At 40.3% G+C, this 15,590-nt stretch overlaps 1 protein-coding gene across 6 annotated transcripts in view; it reads left to right on the top strand.

Moving 5' to 3' along the window:
* Positions 1-15,590, top strand: part of REV1 (REV1 DNA directed polymerase) — an 83,148-nt gene that overhangs the window by 17,378 nt on the left and 50,180 nt on the right. For all 6 annotated transcript variants that reach the window (XM_070798294.1, XM_070798292.1, XM_070798293.1 and 3 more), the window contains exons 2-3: positions 1,694-1,754; positions 3,107-3,233. In XM_070798294.1, the coding sequence (XP_070654395.1) occupies positions 1,704-1,754; positions 3,107-3,233 (178 nt within the window). In that variant the 5' untranslated portion in view covers positions 1,694-1,703. The remainder of the gene's footprint in view (positions 1-1,693; positions 1,755-3,106; positions 3,234-15,590) is intronic.

The following is a 15,590-nucleotide window of genomic DNA, read 5'->3' as shown; positions in this document are numbered from 1 at the left end:
AGAATGCCCACACTTTTCACTTGTAAGAGCAGATGTGTGGAGTCAAAGTCAAGAACTGTGGTCACATTTCCCAGACTCCTTTAAGATGGAGAGAGGTCTTGGGGGAACAGACTGGACAGAGTGAGCTTGCTGAGACCAGAAGGATTAAACAGCACTGATGGCTGTCCTGGAACTCCGGGTGAACACACGCCCTTGCTTGTCAGAGACATAACAAACAGCCCCTCCCCTCCTGCACCCACAGCACCTGGTAGGGCTTCCACTCTGCCGCCTGTCCTCAGAGCCCTTTCCACCTGCCCCTGGTCTCCCTGTTGGGGTTCACGCTGAGACCATCTCTGCATGTCTTTCAGGTGCCTTTTAAGAGTAGGCAGTAAAAATCATAATTAGTATAAAGTCAGCAAGTAGATATTATAAATCCTATATATACTAAGAAAGAAATATTTGAAGGAAAATATCAGGTGATATATGTGAATAAAGTGTGGCTATTTTAAAATGTTATTCAATAAAAGATTGTTTTAAACCATATCAAAACCAGTTTAACTTGGATAACATATAAGACTTCTCCAGTGGTATATGGTAACCATTTGGTATTAACCTATATAGTTACTAAAAGAAAAAAATGGAGCTCATATTAATTTTGTGAAGGATAATGCAGTCGTATCCCACCCAGGATGTAGCTGTTTGAATTAGAAGAATTTGACTTTACAAGGAGCTTCATGTGATGTCTGCTTTGATTTATACGTTCATCACTGCTAAGCCAGTTGACACTTGAGATCAGCCAGTTTGGTGGCTTGATGGTATGGTTGGTCATGTGTTCCCTTAAGGAGAACGCCAGATTTATTAATTTATTATCAGTGATAATCTTCCTGCATCGTGTCCCTTAATTACACTGCTTTGATTGACTTTTAGGGTTTTTGCAGAATAGATAAATTACACTGGGACTGCACTCTTTTTTGGTGTGTGTGCTTAGTCATATGACTGCACTCTTAAGTATGCAGTATGTAATAGCAAAGAGAGAGATCAGGGGAGTTCCCTGATGGTCCAGTGGTGAGACTCTGCATTCCTGATGTAGGGGGCGCAGGTTCAATTCCTGGTTGGGGAACTAAGATCCTGCATGCCGTGTGGTGTAGCCAAAAAATAAAATAAAAAATTTTTTAAAAATACAGAATTCAAAAGCCATATTTTAGGACAGTTTATGGAGGGAAATATTTGAGGTTCTTTTAACACTAATTAATGTTAACAAGTAAGCACAGTATGTCCGTTGGATTTGGTGATGCTTTATGTACGTGGGTGTTAGGATTGATGCTCAGAGATGCATAAAAGTTTTTCCTGTTAAAATTGAAGGGATTTCCCTGGTGGCCCAGGAGTCAGGACTCCGTGCTTCCAATGCAGAAGGTACGAGCTCATTCCCTGATCAGGAGACTAAAATCCCACGTGTGCACGGCATGGCCAAAAATAAAAATTAGTGGTAATTAAAGTCTGATATTTCAACTTGATATATCTGCAGGGAGTTTGGGGTGAAGTAGGAGAATGATACGCTTTGGAAAAATTTCCTCAGTATTATACTTTCAACTTTAATGAACATTTGAATTTATTTTACTTTCTCATTGTTCTTGATATTGAAATATAGTATCAATTAGTAGTACAGTTTGTTAAGAAATTGAAGTATTTCTTTTTTCTTCCCCCCCTAATACAGAAGCTCCACCATGAGACGAGGTGGATGGAGGAAGAGAGCTGAAGATGACTGGGAAAAATGGGTGTGTTTTAAAGAATAAAAATAATTATATTGAACTGTTTAGGTATTCTTCTTTCTTCTTTTAGTTTGTAATGTGGTTTAAGGTCTTTTCTAAATTGTAAATCGCTTTAGACACCAACTCTTTGTGTGTATTCACAGTATATTGAAAGCTTAAACTTTGCGAAATTTTGTCCTGAGGAAATAAATGTTCTAGTGCACAGAATTTATTGTATCATCATTTTATCACAGATTTGCTAATAATCCTAGAAAACAGGAAAACATAGACATCCAGTAACAGGGGATTGGTCAAGTAAGTTATCTTCTGTAGCGTAGAAGAGTATGTACCCATCATTTAGCTGTGTGCTGATCTGGCAGGATGGTCTTGTGGTATAAAGGAATATTACATGTGATCCTGTGTTTATAAAACTTCTTGTGTTCTGAGGCACAGAAATAAGCTTTAAAAGTAAGATCCCATAATGTTAGCAGTGAATGGATCACAGCTAATTTAAATTTTCTTCTTTTCTGGGAAAAGAAAAAAAATTTTTTAATGGCATGTGATATTTGAATAATCAAAAACAGTATTAAAGTCATTTCCATTTTGGGGAAAATATATACCACTTCTAGATATCTACAGTTTTACTTTGAAGACTTTATAAATAAATTAAGATTGATAAGTCTTAATAGATTTAGCTTATTATTTCAGTGTTCAGGAAAGGTATAGCTTTCTAAAAGTCTTTAGCAGACGTAATAATCTTTTTACATTCTTTTTTTAGGTTGTTGTTATGAATTTTAGTACTACTATCAGATTGATTAGATCCAGAACTTAACCACTGAATTGCTTATTGTATTCTTATCCACATGTATGGGCAACTGTTGGTTTGTCAACAGCCTAATTTTACTTTTAAGTTTTTGTTGTTAAGCTTACTATACAGAGAAGATAGTGGAAGCCAGTCTAAAATATACTCTAACTGACCACTTGTCAAATTTTAAATTGGTTTAAACTTTGGCATAATTTCTGTAGATAAGAGCAATATTCTGTGATATTACACTTATTCTAGACTTACCTTTTCCCTCTTTTAACATAGCACTTACTGTTGTAAGAATGTGATAGAATTTTTCTTTAATTGGAGAGTAACTGCTTTACAATGTTATGGACAGAATTATTAAAAATTCAGTTAACAGGAGGTCTCCCTTGACCTGCCTGTTTTATCACCTTGAATTATGCTTTATGTTGTTATTATGCCCTATGTCATCTTTGTATGTTGATCACTATCACAGAGTAAGGTCTTTTTTTTTTTTTAATTTCTTTTTAAAATGGGGAGGTGGGAAGGAAATAAAACTTTTATGATTAGTTTACCTTTTCTTGAATTCTAGGGTGGGTATATGGCCGCCAAGGTCCAGAAGTTGGAGCAACAGTTCCGATCAGACGCTGCTATCCAGAAGGATGGAACTTCATCGACAATTTTTAGTGGAGTCGCCATCTATGTTAATGGATATACAGGTTGACTGCATCTTAAACTTTTTATTTATCTTGTTTTGGTGTGTACCTCTTTTTAGGATTGGGGTGACTTGTTTTAAATTCTGTTTTTAATTATTTATCTTGCATATAAAAAAGATAGAAGTAAGACCCTCTGCTTAGATACTCCTTCCTCACGCTTCCTTTCCATCTCACCTCTGCTTATTTTAATTTCTATCAAAGCACATGGTTTTTTTTTTAAGTCAGATGACGTTTAAAATGAAAAGTTGTAGTCCTCCTGTTTAAATAGCTCATCACACGTATGGGGCTTTGTAAACTGTGAGCCTCGAAGAGGGGGACCTGTAGGGACCCTCCCCTGGTGACTCTTCAGTTGTAATTGTCCAGAGGCCCTTTGGGGCTGGTGGGGGGGCGGTAGAGTGGGCGTCGGGTTCTGACCATCCGGCCTTGAGACCGGTGTAAGCCCAGTGGCTGGGATCTGGCTGCCCGCAGGAGAGGTGAGGGCCCAGCTCTCACTGTTGAGGAAGCAGAGTCTCATTTACTCTTGTGCTGTAGTTTTCCTCCTCTGTGTCCCTCTTCTCCTCCTGCCGTGCCTGTTGTCATTGAGTCCAGTGTCTGGAAGGGACCGGGTGGTTTTTCTCTGTGAGTTGGAGAGGAGATTGAGAATTTTAATTTACAGTGTCAGCCGTCAGCTTTCTGTTGTACCGGCCATCCAGGAGCCCACTTTTCCTCTCCACTTCTTAGTTGGCTGTTAGCTCCTTGTTTTTAAGGTCTCCGTGAACCACTTCCCTTTGATTGTCCCTTGTCCGGCTCTTGGTGGGGGTGGCTCCTCATGGTTCTGTGGGGCTGTGGCTCCTTGTGTTCACTCACATCTGGCATTTATTGGATCTTACTGTAGTTGCTGGTTTACTAGACAGGAGCGAGAGCTCCATTTCCACATTTCATTACTCTGGTGTCCTTGGTGCCCCTGCAGTGATGTGCGTAACGCTTGGGGTATTTGTTGATTAAAGTTAAGTTTCAGTTAAGCAATAATGTTGCCTGGTTGCATTTTATCAGGCATCATTGACAATTTCATCTAGGAATGCTAACTCAGAACCAGTGCTGCTGCAACTTTGGGAAAATTCACATGCAGCTTTTCTACATAGGCATCTTAGAACATTCAAACTCTACAGACGTTGCTGAGATGCATTATAAAAGACTACAGATATTAATAAAAAGGCATAAACATAACGCTACATTAGCCAGTTTTGGAAGTCCCCAATTTACAGGGGCACCCTTATTTACATTAGAGGAAGAAAAGGGGATGCTATGTGTGAGGGAGAAGAAAATGAATGTTGTAGCAGTCACTCCCATGGTTGAGAATGTGGAATCCAAATTTACTTTCATCACTGATTTGTATGTGACTGTCAGACATTTTCTCGTTTGGACCTTTTATTATCCCTGTCCTTTCCTTTAAGATAGGGATAATAATAATAGTTTTTATTCTTGGTTTTGTTAGGATTACATTATAATTCCATAAGTAAAGTTCCATTAAGTTGACTTTATTAGGGACATGCAAGATGTGGTGGTATAATTGTTTTTATAAAAATTTCCACTTTCAGTGACTGCTTTGCAGCTTTATAGATGAAACAGAATCTAAGACCTCTGTGATGACTCAGCAAGTAAAGACTAGTGCTTTGGATTCATTGAGACAGTGGGCATACTGTGTGATAATGTTGACTCTTACTCACGCTCTTCACGGACTGTAACTCATGTTCCAGGTTTCCTTGATTCCTTTAAAGCTCCCCGTTCTGCCATCTGAACTTCTCTTTAGTGACCCCCATCCCTTCCAACATAGTTTTGAACTTGAATTTAGAGATAAGATCCCCCATCTTCTGGCTACTCTGCCTCTGTTAACTTTTTCTCTCTTCTCTTTTTCCTCCCAAACAACATCTTTTCCCTTCTAAGTTCACTTCTTTGCTTTCCAACCTTTTTTTTTTTTTTTTTAATTAAAAATGTTTTTGACTATGGGTTCACACACAGAAAAAATACAGAGAGAAACCATGGCTCATGTCCTGTTTTCCACAGTGTAATATCTTAAAAAAGATAGCACTCTATCAATCAGGATAGAGTATGGATGATACGGATACAGTCAAGATGCAGAACATTTCACACAAGGATCCTTCATGCTTCCCTTCTGTAACCACACTGCTCCTTCCTTAAGCACCTGGGGACTGCTAGTCTGGCCTCCATTCATGTACTTTTTCAATTCAACAATGTTACATAAATAGAACATAAAGTATGTTACCTTCTGGAATTAATTGGCTTTTTTTACTCAGCTTAATAGTCTGGAGAGTTATCCAAGTTGTTGTGTTTATCATTAGTTTTGTCCTTTTTATTACTGAGCTGTATTCCATGGTATGAATGTTTCCACAGATTAACCATTGACCCATTTAAGAATGTCTGAATTATGTCATCTTTGACAGTAAGCACTCATGTACGCGTTTTTGTGTGAACCTAAGAGTGCAGTTGCTGGGTTATATGGTTGTTGTGTGGTTTTTGTTTTTTTTTAAAGAAGCTGCCAAACTCTTTCCCAAGTGGCTGTATGATTTACATTCCCATGAGCAATTTATTGGCAGTTCAGTTTCTCTGCATCCGTGTTAGGATTGAGTGATTTCTGTTTAAACATTTAATAGGTATGTAGTCATATCTCTTTGTGGTTCAGTTTGTGTTCCAGGTGCTCCACATCCTCGTCAGCATTTTGTAAAGACAGGCCGGGCTTTCTGTGTTTAATGTCGGTGTTCTGACGGGCGTGCATCTCGCGGTGGCTTTCGGGTGTCCGCTGCTGCTAGTGCTGCCCAGCCTCCTTTCACGGGTACTCTGCCGCCTGCCGATCCTCTTCAGTGAAGTGTCCCTACGTGTCCTTTGCCCGTTTTCCAGTTGAATTGCTTGGTTTTTTTACTGTTGGATTTTGAGAGTTCTTTATATATTCTCGATACTACTCCTTGTCAGATATGTGGTTTGCAAATATTGTCTCCCAGTCTGTGGTTTGTCTTTTTCGCTCTTCACACAGTCTTTTGCGGAACAGTTTTTTATTTTGATGGGATCCAATTTATCAACCTTTACTTTTACGGATTGTGCTTTCAAGTCAAAAGTCTGCTTAGTCCTGGATCCTAAAGATTTTCTCCTGCTGCTGCTGCTGCTAAGTCGCTTCAGTCGTGTCCAACTCTGTGCGACCCCATAGATGGCAGCCCACCAGGCTCCCCCGTCCCTGGGATTCTCCAGGCAAGAACACTGGAGTGGTTTGCCATTTCCTTCTCCAATGCATGAAAGTGAAAAGTGAAAGTGAAGTCGCTCAGTCGTGTCCGACTCTTCGAGACCGCATGGACTGCAGCCCACCAGGCTCCTCCGTCCATGGGACTTTCCAGGCAAGAGTACTGGAGTGGGGTGCCGTTGCCTTATCCGAATTTTCTCCTAGTTTTTTTCTAAAAATTATACAGGTTTATGTTTAATACTTAAGCTTATGTTCCATATTGATTATTTCTGTTTTCTGTGACCTGTGGATATCCACTTGGCTCCGGCACTGTTTGTTGAAAGGCTCTTCTTCATCCATTTTGTACTTTTCTCAAAAATCAGTTGGCCATATTCGGGTGGGTCTGTTTCTGGGTTCTGTGTTCTGTCCCATTGAAATATGTGTCTGTCCGTTCACCAGTACCACATAATCTTGATCATGGTCCTATATAGTAAGCTGTAATATCAGGTATATTATTGCAGTTTTATTCTTCTTTGTCAAGATTGTTCTAGCAATTTTTTTGAGCCTGTGCTTTTCCACATAAAATTTAGGAGAAGTTTTTCTGTGTCTACAAAATAGGTGCCTTGCTGGGATTTTGATAGGAATTACATTAAACCTATAGCTCAGTTTAGGAGGAATTGACATCTTTGTTAAGTTTTCCAGTCTTTAAACCTTTCATCCCATTTTACTCTATGTTGATTAATTAAGAAATATATTTTTTATGCTGCTTGTGTGTTAGGAATTGTGTTTGAACAGAGATGACAATGGTGGAGAATATGGATTTTGTGATGATAAAAGTCAATCTCTGAACATTAGATACAGACAGAGGCAAGTGGTGGCAACACAGACTAAAGTAAGCCTTTGAGGTAGAATGGACTTTTTAAACTGGTTTTGGATAAATCGATGTTTTCTAGATGAAAATGGGTAAAGGCATTCTTGTTCTAACCCTCACCTGCATTTTCACCTTGACATTCTCTAATTGTGGTCAGCAGGATTATTCTGATATCTTAGTTCGGTCTTTGTACCTTGTTGTTCTGCTGCTGCTGCTCATGCTCTCACTGTGATGAATAGCTCCTTGCCTCACTCTGTAAACTGGAATCATATTCATTCAAATTCATTAGATTTCCCTCCTTCCCTAAGCTGGTCCATTGTATATACATTTCAGAGCATTTTGGCTAGAAAACAGAACACCTGCGTTTTGTTTTGTTTTGTCAGGCTTTTACATGTATTAAGTTTTGGGGAGTCAGAAAGCCCATTTTGTGTAGTGACCCCTGGGCCTCCTTTCAGCTCTTCCTCCTCCGAGTCTTGATCATTTAAGCCTTGGTCAGATGTTACCTTCTCCAGGAGACTTTCCCTGATCAGCCTTGTCTAAAATAAATTTCTCATCTCTTATCCAGCTTTATTTCTCTTCATAGAATTTACTTGCCCTCGAGCTGGTATTTTTCCGACTTCCTTTCTGTCTGCCCAGTGGAGCCCTGGTGGGAGCCCCAAGGGCTGGAAGCTAGCGCAGCACATTGGGAGATCTCAGTAAATATTAGCTGAGCGTGTGAATGAGTGACAGAGTGTCATGCTTGCACATTAGAATGTTAAAATGTGTTCACTCGTATGCTAATGCAACTCCATTTTCTTAAGTCTCTAGGTTTTAAATAAGACGCTGGCTACACTCTAGGCTTCAGTTCAATTCAGTCGCTCAGTCGTGTCCGACTCTTTTCGACCCCATGAATCGCAGCACCCCAGGCCTCCCTGTCCATCACCAACTCCAGAGTTCACCCAGACTCACGTCCATCCAGTCAGTGATGCCATCCAGCCATCTCATCCTCTGTCGTCCCCTTCTCCTCCTGCCCCCAATCCCTCCCAGCATCAGTCTTTTCCAATGAGTCAGCTCTTCGCATGAGGTGGCCAAAGTACTGGAGTTTCAGCTTTAGCATCATTCCTTCCAAATAAATCCCAGGGCTGATCTCCTTCAGAATGGACTGGTTGGATATCCTTGCAGTCCAGGGGACTCTCAGGAGTCTTCTCCAACACCACAGTTGAAAAGCATCAATTCTTTGGCGCTCAGCTTTCTCCACAGTCCAACTCTCACATCCATACATGACCACCGGAAAAACCATAGCCTTCACTAGACGGACCTTTGTTGGCAAAGTAACGTCTCTGCTTTTCAATATGCTATCTAGGTTACTGGATTGTAATCTCTGGGAGATGGGCCCTGGGTGTGTTTATCTTGGTGAAAGCTTGGGTCAGCTAGTATTTCAGATCTACAGAGCTGTAGTTGCTCTTCTGTGAGGTTGGATCAGGATAGTTAATACGGAAAGAAGTGTTTGGGTAATTTTCTGCCTTTTTCAGTAGGTGGATCAGAGACCAGGTCTGGGGACTTTGGCGCTGCTGAATTCTGTGGAAAAATGGGGCAGGAAGACACATTCTGCAAATATGACTGCAAAATAAAATGGGGATATACACATATAACAGACTGACGTTCTAAGTGGTAGAGATCTGTTTGAAAACTGAACCTTAACATTGATGTTTTCTGAGCATACAAATGTGACTTAGGGACAGAGTCCATTTAATGCTCTAATTCTTTTGAAATGAATGCCTTCCAGGAGTTGTTTTCTGTGGATACATACATGCTGTCTCCTCCCATTTCCTGTGGGACTCTGATCTTGTGAATCCAGGAATGGAGGAATTTAACCTCCTATGTGGGAGAGACTTACTGTGTTAGTTTATACCATTCCCTGTAATTTTGCCAGAGTCTGAAAGGTATTTGCTCCTATTAGAGGTTCTTTAGGCTTTTGAAACTTTTCTTCAGTTTTTGTTTGGTTGAGTGTATGTGGCTTTTAGTTGACTTTGGTAGTAAGTCTGATGCACTTGCTGAGAAGAGGGGTCAAGAGAGTAAGCATGGTTACTGGAGAAAGTAATGATGGACAGGAATCAGAAACCAAGGGTCTGCACAGTAGTTGTGTGATTGTGGACACATCCTCTCATTCCTCAGCAGTAAACAGAATGCTAAATTATCTTTCTAATTTATAGCACTGTGAGACTCAAATGAAATACTGAAGGGTTTTAACTACTGTAAGACCACAGGAGGTATAAACAGCTATTGGCTTACTTCTTTCTATCATGCATGTGACACGGCCAGTATTTAGTCAGGCTCTTTGGATGTGCAGAGTGAAATGGTGTGCATAGAGACTGTTTTCTCAGTAAAGATCAGAGAAAACGTTGGTACAAGATTGTAAAATTTATAGAACGTGTTTGTTTATAGGATATGTTTTAGCCAAGTGAGCAACCTTTGTATAAGCTGTGCCCAGAGGCTTGACAGTGGTCTTCAGTGGCTATTCTGATGTTACGTGATGGCATTTACTGTGGTGGAGTCTCACATGTGGGGCTTTTACCTTTTCTATACTTAACTTGTTTCTTAATATGGTTGGTTTTAGTTAATGTTAAAATTTGATTGCTTACAGAATATTCCCGAAGAACGTTCTGTAGAATTAACAGTAGGAGTATTACAGAATATAGTTGTTAAAAATTTGCAGAGTATTCTTTATAAAGTATTTGTAAGTTTTAAAAATTGTACCATTCTGTTCAGTGAGAAATATAGCTTAGGTAAATTATTTTCTAGTTGATCACATGTTCTTTGATGTTTCTTGTGTTTTGTCAAGCAAGGATACATGTAACAGAGAGAGGAAAGTCTCTGTGTTGTTCACCCTGTAAGAGACAGTTTGGAGCTTGCTTTCAGATTTGTTAAACCATGAAACGCTGCCCGTTACAGTCCTCGTACCTGCAGTTGGTCTCCTTTGTAGAGACATCTTTCAGGATGCTGAAGGAGCTCAGAATTTTGGTTTAAAAGGAGGTTTCGTTGGGATTTTAATTTGTATTTCTCTAATGATTAGTGATGTTGAGTGTCTTTTCATATGCTTGTTGGCCATATGTACATCATCTTTAAAGTCCTTTGGCCATTTTTAAATTGATATTTTGTTCTTGTTGAATTTCCATTGTTTTTTTATATAGTCTGTTCACCCAGTATTAGAGTGATTTCGGTCTGCAAATATTGTCTCCAGTTCCACAGGCTGCGCCCTTTATGCACAGAAGTTGTGCGTTTTTGTGTAGTCTGATTTATCTGCTTTTGTTTTGTTGCCTGTACTTTTGGCATTGTATCTAAGAGATCATTGCTGAGTCCAGTGTCATAAAGCTCTTCCCCTATGTTTTCTTCCCAGAGTTTTATAGTTTTAGGACTTTCATTTACGTCTTTAGGCCATTTGAGTTATTTTTTGTGTATCAGCAAATGAGTTGGGTTTTTTATTTATTATTTGTGGCTGCGCTGGGTCTTTGTTGCCTTTTTTTTGCACAGGCTTTCTCTAGTAGTGGCGAGCAGGGTCTACTCTTTGCTGCAGTGCACGGGCTTTTCATTGCAGTGACTTCTCTTGCTGCGGAGTGCAGGCTCTAGGCGTGTGGGCTTTGGTAGTTACGGCCCGCGGGCTCCGTAGTTGTAGCTCGAGGGCCCTAGAGCGCGCAGGCTCCAGCAGTTGTGGCGCTCAGGCTTAGCTGCTCCGGGCATGTGCAGTCTTCCCAGACCAGGGATTGAACCATGTCCTTTGCATTGGCAGGTGGATTCCTGTCCACTGCACCAGCAGGGAAATCCCCACATGTGTTTCTTATTGACCCTTTTCCCCCACTGATTTTGTCTGTTCTGACTGTCCCTACATAATCAACATTTAAATAGTGTACCTTGATGTTTTTGGTCTTCATTTAATGAAAGTGCATTTTTTGTACCTTAAGTTGGTTTCTGTTCTTTTCATTAGCATGTGACGTTTAAAGCATTCCCAGTACCTCCGTAAATAAAACCTGCACAGAAGTCATGCTTATCCAAATTATCCAGAACATGCTTGTTTTTGTGGTTTTGGTAAGAATAACATCGCAGTGACATTAATAATCTTTCGAAGGACGTGTGATGCCAAGACTATTGTTGAATTCCAGTTTTGGAATCACCAGTAGTGAGGCTTGAGTGAGATAGAGTATGAAAGTGCATGACTGACTAGGTGTTGCATTAATTTGAATTCTCTGTCCTCAGTTCTTTTTATCTGCTTATGATTATAAAACAGGAAATGACAGTTTCATTTTATTCAGCAGAGAGGTGGTGTGTTTTAATCAAATTGATATATATATATATATATATGTTGGTGCTACTAGAATGGACACATATAAAGTGTCTGCTGACCATAGGAAAGAAGAAATATTTTCAAGTTTAATTCCTACTGTGGTTATGTGTAAAAATGTTCCCTTGTTATTTTGTGCAGGAATTATGTATTGGGGCTTCCCAGGTGGCTCAGTGGTAAAAGAATCCACCTGCCAATGCAGGAGACACAGCTTCAGTCCCTTGGTTGGGATGATCCCCTGGAGGATGAAGTGGCATCCCGCTCCAGTATTCTTGCCTGAGAATCCCATGGACAGAGGAGCCTGGCTGGCTGGCTACAGTCCATGGGGTCACAAAGAGCTGGACATGACTTGGCAACTTAGCATGCATGAATCATGTATTGAGAACACATACTCTTATTTCAGGATATGCCAAGTATTGTGTAAATTGCTGTTAAGACATTTTGTTAAATGGCTTAGGGAAACTGTCAACTAATCTTAAATTTCTATATCAAATATTTAGAATTATTGCTAGTAAAAGTCATGAATTCCACGATTGCCCAGTTGCTTTGTTAAGAGGTTTTCTGAGCTATTGCTCATATATCATGATAGCTTCTGCCCACCGCTGCCTTTCCTCATAGTGAAGCTGGAGTTGAAAATAATAGGTTACACTTTTCAAATCTGTCTTTGATCTTCTGGCTGGTATTTTCTTTTAATTTGTTTAATTTAGTTTCTTTTTTGTTTTTAAGAGATCCTTTTATTTATGTACTTTTCGGCACTGCTGGGTCTTTGTTGCTGCCTGGCTTCTCCCTAGCTGTGGAGAGTGGGGGCTGCTCTCTCGCTGCTCTTCGAGGGCTTCTCCTTGCTGTGACTTCTCTTGCTGTGGAGCGTGGGCTCTAGTGTGTATGGGGTTTGGTAGTTGTGGGTCCCAGGCTTTAGAGCACAGGCTCAGTAGTCGTGGTGCACGGACTCACTTGTTCCACCGAATGTGCAATCTTCCAGACCAGGGGTCCAACCCATGTCTCCTCCATTGGCAGGTGGATTTAACCACTGAGCCGCTGGGGAAGCCCTACTGGCTGATGTTTTAGTGGACAGTTTGGGAGTTGATGTTGGCAGTCCAGGGTGTGTGATGGTATACATATAAGCACACTTAAATATATAATGCATACATGTATAGTAATGATAATGTTGATAATATTGCTTATTGAGGGAATAATATAAGTGAAGACCCCTTGAATCTTTGATCCCCTTAACAAATACTATTTACATGCAATAGTGTCAGATGTAGAACTTCCTTTATAGAGGACAAACTAAATGAAGCAGGAGTCTGGAAAAAACATATCATAAAAGATGGTGTATTTTAACCAGGTCATTACATTTTTCTTTTTGGTTGTAGAATTGACTTTGTAATACTGATTTTTCTTTTCCTTGGTGGTGTTTGATGTAATGGAATGTGAGGCAGTGATAGAGAATTTGTCCAAAAGCAAAATAAGCTCCTTACACTTTAGGTCTGAAAGGAATGTTAGCGATCACTGGCTCCGCTTACCCCATTTGGCCTCCACACTGAGCCGCAGGTGGCAGGAAGCCTGTGTGGGCTCACCCCGCCAGCGCCCACAGCCAGGCTGGCACTCAGGACTTCCCACTTCTTGCGCTGTTTGCCCTGTACCACATTCTGTTGCCATGAGTAGAGACCTTGCTTGCTTTTAAGTACTTTCTGTTGTGTGATGTTAAACTTCTTCTGTTTTGTACTTGTTACATGTATTAAGCATTATAGTTTATTCGATAAGCAGGATATGTCAGTTGTTGACCTACCTTTTATGATGTCTTGCTAATTTATATGTATTTTTTCCATCATTTACATTATTCTGCTTTTTGTTCCTTTATCTGTAAAACTGGGCATAATATGACCTGCTTTGCTTTTAGTCTCCAGATTTTGTTTGCTGGAGATAATGGTTTTAGTGTCTAGAATTGTATGATAGCTTTGTAAGGGATCTTAACTATCATCCAGTCTCACCTCTCATATTGATTCTTCTAGTCTGAGAGCATGACATGACTGAGCGACTTCACTTTCACTTTTCACTTTCATGCATTGGAGAAGGAAATGGCAACCCACTCCAGTGTTCTTGCCTGGAGAATCCCAGGGACGGGAAGTCTGGTGGGCTGCCGTCTATGGGGTCGCACAGAGTCGGACACGACTGAAGCGACGCAGCAGCAGCAGTCTGAGAGCATGGTGCGTCTTCCCATCATTTCTGTCATATTCAGTTTCTTTCATCAGCGTCTTACAGTTTTCTGAGTACAGGTCTTCTGTCTCCTTCAGTTCAATTCAGTTGCTCAGTTGTGTCCGACTCTTTGCGACCCCATGAATCACAGCACACCAGGCCTCCCTGTCCATCACCAACTCCTGGAGTTCACTCAGACTCACATCCATCAAGTTGGTGATGCCATCCAGCCATCTCATCCTCTGTCATCTCCTTCTCCTGCCCCCAATCCCTCCCAGCATCGGAGTCTTTTCCAGTGAGTCAACTCTTTGCATGAGGTGGCCAGTGTACTGGAGTTTCAGCTTTAGCATCATTCCTTCCAAAGAAATCCCAGGGCTGATCTCCTTCAGAATGGACTGGTTGGATCTCCTTGCAGTCCAAGGGACTCTCAAGAGTCTTCTCCAACACCACAGTTCAAAAGCATCAATTCTTCAGCACTCAGCCTTCTTCACAGTCCAACTCTCACATCCATACATGACCACAGGAAGAACCATAGCCTTAACTAGACAGACCTTTGTTGGCAAAGTAATGTCTCTGCTTTTGAATATGCTATCTCGGTTGGTCATAACTTTCCTTCCAAGGAGTAAGCATCTTTTAATTTCATGGCTGCAGTCACCATCTGCAGTGATTTTGGAGCCCCAAAAATAAAGTCTGCCACTGTTTCCACTGTTTCCCCATCTATTTCCCATGAAGTGGTGGGACCAGATGCCATGATCTTTGTTTTCTGAATGTTGAGCTTTAAGCCAACTTTTTCACTCTCCTCTTTCACTTTCATCCAAGGATCAAACCAGTGTCCCCTGCATTGCAAGGTGGATTCTTAACCACTGGACCACCAGAGAAGCCTTTATTGGGAGTTTTTAAATTACTGATTCCATTTCAGTGCTAGTAATTGGGTCTGTTCATGTTTTCTGTTTCTTCCTGGTTCAGTCTTGGGAGATTATTCCTGTCTGAGAATTTGTCCATTTCTTTTAAGTTGTCCATTTTATTCATATATAGCTGCTCACAGTAGTCTTTCAGGAGTCTTTGTATTTCCATGGTGTTCATTTTAACTTTTTTCATTTCTGGTATTATTTGTCTTTATGATTTCTTTCTTTTTACTAACTTTGAGTTCTGTTTGTTCTTCTTTCTCTAGTTACTTTAGGTGTAAGGTTAGGTCGTTCATGATAAAACCCTTACCAAAATTCCTCTTAAGGAAACATGTTTCTTCTTCTAAAGACCCAAACTCACTGAATTAGTAATTCTAATAAAAGTACTCATTTAAATGCTTGGATTTGTATTGTTTGTGCTTAAAGACAATCTGTTGCTTGAATAGCCGAGAAGATACACAAGCTTCCTGTGGATATCACCTCCAGTAGCTGTTGCTATGGGAGATGTGATGCAGAGTTTCCTTGCAGCTCAACTAGGAGACCTGGGTTCAATCCCTGCATTGGAAAGATCCCCTGGAGAAGAGAAAGGCTACCCACTCCAGTATTCTGGCCTGGAGAATTGCACGGACTCATGCGGTCTCAAAGAGTCGGACATGACTGAGTGACTTTCACTTTCCTTTCCTTTTCTTAGGATAAAAATAAAAAGAAATAGAAGAGCTATTGAAAGTAATTAGTTTAATGTGATACTAGTAATGCCAGTCATAACATAACTTTAGTGAGTCAGACATTTTTATGGGAAAGCATAAGCCACATTGATTGATATTTAAGATATTTTTCTATAGTTTTATTAAGAATAAAATAATTT

Source organism: Bos indicus, chromosome 11, assembly GCF_029378745.1.
Source record: "Bos indicus isolate NIAB-ARS_2022 breed Sahiwal x Tharparkar chromosome 11, NIAB-ARS_B.indTharparkar_mat_pri_1.0, whole genome shotgun sequence".
Taxonomy (NCBI): Eukaryota; Metazoa; Chordata; class Mammalia; order Artiodactyla; family Bovidae; genus Bos; species Bos indicus.
This window is presented reverse-complemented; position numbering and strand designations above follow the sequence as displayed.